Source organism: Callionymus lyra, chromosome 1 (assembly GCF_982586985.1).
Source record: "Callionymus lyra chromosome 1, fCalLyr1.hap1.1, whole genome shotgun sequence".
NCBI classification, from domain to species: Eukaryota; Metazoa; Chordata; class Actinopteri; order Syngnathiformes; family Callionymidae; genus Callionymus; species Callionymus lyra.
In genome coordinates this window covers 26,524,183-26,532,686 of record NC_141818.1, presented here as the reverse complement: position 1 = coordinate 26,532,686, position 8,504 = coordinate 26,524,183, and the positions used below count along the sequence as shown (strand labels likewise).

The 8,504-nt window shown below is 37.7% G+C and overlaps 1 protein-coding gene across 2 annotated transcripts; it reads left to right on the top strand.

Annotated features, from left to right (window-relative positions):
- Positions 1-7,811, top strand: LOC148088660 (uncharacterized). 2 transcript variants are annotated; one of them, XM_087811864.1, is made up of 12 exons: positions 1-689; positions 1,885-2,033; positions 3,038-3,149; positions 3,565-3,676; positions 3,741-3,856; positions 4,551-4,728; positions 4,798-4,975; positions 5,048-5,209; positions 5,288-5,388; positions 5,467-5,714; positions 5,787-5,973; positions 6,060-7,811. In XM_087811864.1, the coding sequence occupies exons 1-12, from the start codon at positions 611-613 to the stop codon at positions 7,375-7,377; spliced, it is 2,940 nt and encodes a 979-aa protein (XP_087667990.1). In that variant the 5' UTR covers positions 1-610; the 3' UTR covers positions 7,378-7,811. The 2 variants fall into 2 exon arrangements, with proteins under 2 accessions (XP_087667990.1, XP_087667916.1); XM_087811790.1 differs by having other exon boundaries at positions 1-734; positions 1,903-2,033.
- Positions 7,812-8,504: the final 693 nt, after the last annotated feature.

Sequence of the window (8,504 nt, the reverse complement as noted above, 5' to 3'; positions counted from 1 at the left end):
TCGAGGTCAATGGATCAACACGTTTTTTTTTTACTCTGTGTGGGATCGTATTTGGGTTGAAGCGGAAACTCAATAATGTGATAGGATCCTGCATGCACACACGAAAGGTTTGGGTTGTTTAGAAGAGCAAGAGAGCAGTTGAGAGAAGAGCAGGTGGGGCGGGGAGAATGGGGGTCGTGAATTTCCCAGCAGCCAAGTCATGTTCCAGCGTCTTCTCTCATTTGGGAAACAGCCGGCTCTGGGCTGAACTGGACGGATCAGAATAAACAAGCAAACCTTTTCCTTAAAGGTTTCAAGAAAACAAACACATATTTTTGACAGAAAGGATCAGACTTTGGCTTACTTAACACAATGGATTATCGACCATTTATCCTGGATTTCTTTTTATGACTGCTGACTCATAAAGCTTTTTATACACTGGAATATCACAGTCGACCTCTGAAGTACCGCCTAGAACACTGTGGGTATTGATATCTGCATTTTGGTTCACCATTTCTAATTAACCATTAATTAACTGACTTCAACATTTAAAGGATATTTTTGGATTTTTTTTTTGTTCTTTCTTTTCTTTTATTATCTCAGTTAGGGAATATTTGTGTACCCCTATGAAATGTGGCCCCTGCCTCCACTGCTGTTCCTGGTGCTCCCTGCTGCTCTCTTTATGGCTGCTCATGGAGCTGGAGACCTGCATGGCTTCAGCTTCCATTCTGGCAGTGCAGGGTTTGACCCCACTGGTGAGTCTGAACACTCAAAAATAAATGACAGTAAACATTTAGTTAGAGTTTGAATCCAGGGAAAAAGTTGTTGTGTTTAACTTTATTGGTTGTTAAAATAATAAATTCATAAGCTCATTCTTCCAGTTTAATCATGCATCTCCATGCAGGATCATTACCAGACACTTGGTGTCGCCATTTCTACTTAACGAACACAAAAAGAATCATCAATGACAAGCCTTGTTTAAGACTTTATGACAGACGCATATGACAGGAAGATTGTACCGATCACCAGCACATTCGATGTCTAAATGATTTGAATCTGATATCACCAACTATATTGTCTTTTTTATTTGGGATTTACAGAATCAAGATTGACATTTTAAAATATAAGAACATATAAAGTTTCACATGTTGGTAATTGTGTACCTGTTCTTACAAGCAAGTAAACATTTTAGTTTAGTTTTGTCTTTTACTTTACAACACAGTTAAAAAAAACCCCTTCATTTTATATATTATGCACTTCGACCTAGAGATGTTAAGTTTAACGGACATCACCCTAAGAAAAAGAGACAGCACAATCAAATTGTGAGGAGATTTCTATGCTTGAGACCTTGGCTCCTGCAAAAGTTTGAGTTTTGCTATTTCCAAGTGGTCATTCCTGAAATAAAAAGTTATTTCTTTGATCCAACATTATAAAGTTTTACAGAACACAAAAGGCACCCGTTTTGGTTGGTTAACATTTGTGAGTACCTGGTCATACCTCATCATGTCATTCAACACCTATTGTATCTCTGATAAACACAGCACCTAATATTTTGACTTTCAAACAACATCATCTAAGTTGTTGACAATTTCTTTCTCAGTGAAATGTCAAGCTTTTCTAAGCAACAGAAACGTGCTGATGAAGGTTAAAAGGGGGGCTCCATTCAACAACAGGAATGTTTACATCACTTAATATTATGATCAGACTCTTTATTTTATAATATTATGTAATAATATTTTAAATAGATAAATAATGAAAAAACATTTTTGATACGTTTCCCATTATTTTTATATTCTATCAAAGTTATTGATCTTAATACAGTAATTATACACTTTTTGGCATTTTAAATGTGATTGGTTACTCATTATTTAAAAGTATTGAACACCTTAATTATTTCAATCAAACTAAATGTTACTGTTGCAGATCCCTGCATGGCGGTGTTTCCACCATGTTTAAGTGAAGCAGATCGTTTCAGCCTGGAGGCTTTGAGCAGCATCCACCAGATGATGGATGACGACCAGGATGGAGGGATTGAGGTGGAGGAGAGTGTGGAGGTAAGGGACGGTTGTAAAGCACCTCTTGCATGTGAGGAAAAAGACATGTTCAAACAGGGGATCTGGCTTCTTTCGGCCTCAGATGCTTCTTCAAAGTCTTACTTTACTTCTGGCTCCCTGACAAGAGGAAACCTCAGTTCATCTCTGTGGAATTGAAGATATGCAGGGAAGTAAATACCTTAGTAATTAAAAAGTTAGATATCGTAAAACAATTTGTAGGTTATTGTAGAATTACCTTTATCAGTGAATTAAATAGAGACTGACTAGTGTATGTGGTTGCATCGATGTATCTGATCATCTGTGACATTGATGGTAAAGCAAGAATTCTAAAATTTCACTTAAAGCTCAGATAGAGCCGGCCTTATCTTTCATAGAGCCAAAGTACATGTAATGCAGTGGAAGCTGAAGTTTGCTTCGCGGCAGCTTCAACCAATGTCTGATGATTGAGTTGGCTTTTCAGTCCATATAACTGATGGTCAATGAGGGTATCTCACTGATTTTCAGAAATGACATAACCATCATGTAGAGTCTGAACTGGCTTCACCAGACCTTTTGCCCATTATATTTGCTATATTCACTCATACTCTCCAGCCTTCTCGATGCCTCTGTCTGAAGAAGGCTGGTGACATAATCTACCTAGCTTCTTAGTGGGGAAGTCCATGACCAGCTGGTAGTTTGAACCTCCATCCGAACTATTTGCATTGCTCTATTGAGGATTATTTTAGGCTGCTACAAATGATATTGGAGAAGTGGTGCAATGGTGTTTTTTTTTATTCCAGTACTGTCAATTTATAGAGGGAAAAGCCTGCCATGCAAAATAACGGTGCTACCATGTTTTTGGGTGTTATTTTATGTCATGTCAGTACGCACACAAGCCTTCGATTAATTACCCTAAAATAAACATAATGGACGATGTTACAAATATATCAGAATCACTTACATGAGTTGGATGGCAGTGCAATTGATTTTAAATGTTTTGTATCTGTATGATTATATATTCACAGTTTATCATTGAAGATATGAAGCAGCAGCAAACAAACAAACACAGTCACTTGCACAGAGAGGATCAACACATCACAGTTGAGGAGCTCTGGAAAGGCTGGAAGTCGTCTGAAGGTGTGTTCATTTGACCGTGTTTTGCAGATCTTATGATATTTGTGTTAATGATGTATGCTGCTTACAATTATTCCTTATTGCAAATCTAAATTGCATGTTAATGAAAAAACTTATTCTGGATACAAAGCTTATTTTCATTGGTCAAGCTTTGATGTTGTATTCTGAACATACCTGCACTTTAAATGTCATGAGATATGCATCTCTGCATATTTATTTGTATAGATAGTTTGATTTTAAATGTGCTCAGTGCAATGTGCTCAGTGGGAACAGATGATACAAATAAGTAATGCAATTGATTTAAATGGAACCAAAGGAAATAAAGGCTGTTTAAAAGTGTTTCTCTCTCACTTAATGCATAAATACTTCTATATGGAATTTTTCAGGCTACATTTTTTACATATACCTTTCTTAACAGTTCATAACTGGACCCAGGATGACGTGCTTCGCTGGTTAAAGGAGTTTGTTGAGTTGCCACAGTATGAGAGGAACTTTAAAGACTTCAAAGTTAATGGAAACACTCTGCCTAGGTGAGACTCTTTTATCCAAACAAAAATAAAAGTTGCTTAAAATAACACTGTATCTGTTTTACAGGATTGCAGCTAATGAACCTTCATTTCTGAGTGGTCATCTGAAAGTTCAGGATCAGAGAGACAAGCAAAAGCTGAACATTAAGGCTCTGGATGTGGTGCTCTTTGGTCCCCCCACAAGTAAACACAAACATGGCATGGTTGTGTAAAAATGAAACATTTCAAGAAAGATGATGGATATTTGGGTCGTCAGCAGTGGGATGATGATGGGAGTGAACAATGACTTGGGAGGATCATTATAGGCTAGGAGGAAAATCCAGATGGCGAATATGTACACTTGCGATCCAATATTCTGGATAAGGGCCATTAATGATCAAACTGACCATGTTGGAATTTATGAAATGAAAACTCCTTATAAAACCAAATTCAAAGTTCTTCCAAAAATGCTATTTTAATATTTCTTAATTTTTTTTATCTCTTTTAGATCGTCATTTTTTTTGCAACTGCAACTTCTTCTTTTTCGGTTTCCTTGTTAGATGTTTTGTTTACATCTGATTCTGATTCTAAAAGTCAGTTTCTTGTTTTTTTTAATCGTCTGGTAAGTTGCAAAACTATTTCAGTTCTTCATATTAAACTCAGGTCTCACTGCTGTAAAGTAGTTTGGTAATCAAGTACACTAACTGTTGGCTCTTTCAGACAAAATTACATAGTGAAGAGCATAGTTAAAATGATAGCTCAAGAGTTCTTCTGAGTCCGTCTAGGAATAAACTCTAATTACAGACAATATAAAAAATAACAATAATGTCAAAACTTTCATATTACATTGTTTCATTAATACTGTACATGATTAAGAGTGATCTACTTACTGTCACAGGGCCTCCCCATAACTACATGAAAGACTTCCTGCTCATTGTGTCAGTTGTCATGGGAGTAGGGGGATGCTGGTTTGCACAAGCCCAAAACAAAGTCAGCAAGATTCACATTACAAAGATGATGAAAGATCTGGAAAGTCTTCAGAGGGCTGAGCAGAGTCTTACAGACCTACAGGAACAGTAAGTATTTATGAATTACTTCATTTGTTCTCTTTCAGAGAATCTGGGATTTTTGTTCTTTAAATACAGGCTTGAAAGAGCACAGGAAGAAAAACGTAACGTTGCGGAAGAGAAGCAAAATTTGGAGGAGAAAATGCGAGATGAAATAATGGGTGCTCAAGAGGAAGCTTATCGTCTGCATGAGCTAAGACAAGGAGCGGTAACTGAGCTCAGCCGCCTCAGATATGCAGAGGAAGAGTTGGTTCAGGTACAGCTGATGCATCAAATGTTGTCTTGCAGTCATTAGTCTCAAAAATATTTCTTTGAAATATGTCTAAAGGTACGTGGAGCACTGAAGCGTGCAGAGAAGGACATGCAGGCCAGCTGGAGTGCATCTGAAGCCCTTCAGCATTGGCTTCAACTGACACATGAAGTAGAAGTCGAATACTATAATGTAAAGAAGAAGGGCGCCGAATTGCAACTATCTGTTGCCAAAGAAGAGGTGACTTTCAAAATGACAATAATAACAGAACCAGAAAGATGAGGGGTGAATTGTTTTTAATACTTTTCATGATTGCAGGCAGAAAGGATCAAGAAAAAACGGAGCTCAGTCTTTGGGACGCTTCATGTAGCCCACAGCTCCTCTTTGGATCAGGTAGACCACAAGATTCTTGAAGCAAAGTGAGTCAATTGAAGACTGTTGCATGGCTATGTTTTATATTGAACAGTACATTTATTCGGTTTTATTATCCTCCACAGGAATGCCCTTGGTGAAGTAACAGCTTGTCTAAGGGAACGTCTGCATCGCTGGCAGCATATAGAGAGACTATGTGGGTTTCCAGTAATCCGAAATCCTGGCCTTGCAAATTTATCTGCTCAGCTCTACTCCGACTCAATGCCACTTGGGTTGTCTAGAATGCCCCAATCCTCTTGTTCTTGTCGCAGCTCAATCCATGGTTCCATGGATGATCTGATGGAAGAATCCCCAATATCACAGCACATTCCTGGTAAACAAGTTATCAGCTGATGAAAAATAGACTTCCTGGATTGAAAGTTTAACTCAAATGAAAATCTTTCAGTTCAACCACTCAAGCGCTCTCCTCGCAACCCTGGTTCCACCATGTGTCGCCCCCGTCGTTCCGGGGTCACTACACAGCCACCCACTACGATGTTGTCTGCAGACCCTGACTTGCTCCTTCCTATTAGAGCACCATATCCATGCTTTGAAGAAGGTGATGGTTTCTACATCAAAACCCTAAAAAAACAGTAAGTTCAACAGTAATTTCTATGGAGAGATTTAAACAGACACACATTTGATGTTCTATGTTTAATCACTTAACTATATCTTATAGGGACTCAACAGAAAGGTACTCAGATTCAGAATACTGCACTTCAGCCCCACAATGTAAAGTTTATTCAAGTTTGGCTATGGATGCCTCATCTCGGAAGTTCTACTATGAAGACTCAGAGACTCTTCCTGACTGTGCCATGACGAATCCTTTGAGCAAAGAAATAGAAGTTGAGCCTCCCATCCGCAAAGTGTCAATGTGTGAGGAGCTTGAATCTTCTTGCAGGAGACTGACAAAAGAGAGATCTTTTGAGATTCCAGTCGAAGATCCCAAAACAGAATCATTGACAGACACATGTTTAAGAAAGACATCCAGAGACAGGAGTGAAATCCCTATTGATGTGGAGTTTCTCTCAAGGAAAAAAGACAGGGAAGTAAAACCTGAATTAGAAGGTGCTTCAAAGAGTATTTGTAAGGACAAAAATGATACACCACTTGAGTCCAGGAGAATTGTTTGGAATGAGTTGGAATCTGACGTCGGAAAGAGGAAGATATCAAGAGATATGATGGGTTATTCATTAGACAGCACTTCTAGAAGACTGGTCCTGGATGAAATTGAGCATCCATTTGAACACATGTCCAAAAGTATTGCAAGAGAATTAATGCCAACAGATTCTAGAAGACTGGATACTTCTGTTCGGCCAATGAACATTGATAAGATGATTGAAAATGAAAGGATTACGTCAAAGAAAATATTGTTAGATGAACTTGAGTACTACTCCAATGCTGCAGCTATTCGAAAACCAACAAGAGATCCACCCTCCTCAGAGCTTGATGAAGAGTTTGGTTTGGAACCCGTGACAAGTAGAAGGGAAATGTCTTTTGCTTCTCAAAGAAGGCGAATGCATCGCACGGCGAGAGAAAATATAGAAACCTCAGTTGACACTCCGACAGGAAAAGTCTACTGGGATAAAGTTGACATACCCATTGACATACCGAAGCTGTCTGGGCCAAAGGAGAGGGTGGCTGTAACTGACTTTAGCTCACCTCTTGTCCCAAGTGGCCAACCAGACCTTACTGTGACGTCCCAGCAGGCATTGGTATCGTCTGCCGAAGTGTTTCCTGTTGGCCCTTTGAGCAAACTTGTATACGATGGGATCTTGGAAAAATCTTGCAATGCAGTTGTAGCAGCTGTAACAACAAATATCCCACAGATGCTTGATCCTCCCCAGACACCACAGCCTGCAGCTACCACCTCTGAATCAGAAGAGCGAAACAAGGAAAAAGAGAAAAGCAAGAAGTCCATGAAACTAAAGAATCTCTTCAAAAAGAAAAATGAGTCAACGCCAGAAAAACCTCAGAGTGGCCTTCAGAAACTCTGACAGATGTGGACTGTCGAGTTATTTTCTCAGACTCACAAGTATAATATTCTATTGGGTCAATCACACACTAATATTTAACGATGAAGACCTTTGCAGACAACTTGATGTTACATAGTACTTAGGTCACGATTATCCTTTATCACAGCCATATTTTGTACTTACACTTCATTAACAGGTGTATTGAATATGTTAATAAGTGGCTGTTTTGATAAGGTGGTAAAGAATAATTTTGTCTTTAATTATTTTTATATTTGTGTTTTATATTTTGACTGATTTCTTATTATCCGGAACTTATTTAAAGTCTAGATAGGGTTAGGCTTAAATCTTTTATTTTCTGCTTCTCTTTTATTTATTAAGTTCAAGTTCAAGTTATTTTATTAAATTAAATATACATGTATGCAAGACATACAGCATAGTTGAAATTGTAGTCCTCTCACACCCACGATGCAAAACATGAAGTAGACAGTTGAAAAAGACTTTATATAAGACGTAAATAAAAAAAATCAACAATACTTAAATAATTAACTAGTAAACATAATATCAACAAAATTAACAAAGTCAATTTAATTTAATTTATTAATTTAAATAATTAATTTGAATGTGATGAGAGTTTAATTTTGAACAGTTATGGTTAAGGAGAAGTGACATTCGAGAAGTTATTTGGTGTCTAGGCTTCATAAAAGCTATTGCATTTTTGTCTTATACATCAGTCACTAAGTGAGGATAATCAATAGTTTATTGATATTAAAATGTTATTGATGGAAAAAAGGTTTTTCTCAGCCCATGCTTAACATAACCCTAAAAAATGCAAGTTAGTTTGGTATTAGTATTAAATTGAAAAAATTTCATTAGTAAATGCACTTAAGCCCCGCCCACTAAAACGCTAAGTTTTTATTGAGATAAATTCTCCATTATCCTAACCACACTCACTCTGCTTTGATGGTTTAACTATCAAGGTTTGTCACTGCCTGTCATCAATCGCGGAAGTCTCCACTACCAAGGAACTCGTATAAAGAAAGTAGGGTTTGATTATAGCTGACTGGAGGAGGAGTGAAGACAATTATTAAGTCATAATGGTCTTCGCTTTCGTGAGTCAGGAGTGTTGGGTTTTCACCTTAGATGCACTT

Bases quoted from the DNA above. Each gene is read 5' to 3' on its own strand.
- LOC148088660 (XM_087811790.1), top strand. From the start codon at position 611: ATGTGGCCCCTGCCTCCACTGCTGTTCCTGGTGCTCCCTGCTGCTCTC. The intron at 5,210-5,287 runs GTGACTTTCAAA...TCATGATTGCAG, and splicing joins TATCTGTTGCCAAAGAAGAG to GCAGAAAGGATCAAGAAAAA. The intron at 5,974-6,059 runs GTAAGTTCAACA...TATATCTTATAG, and splicing joins ATCAAAACCCTAAAAAAACA to GGACTCAACAGAAAGGTACT.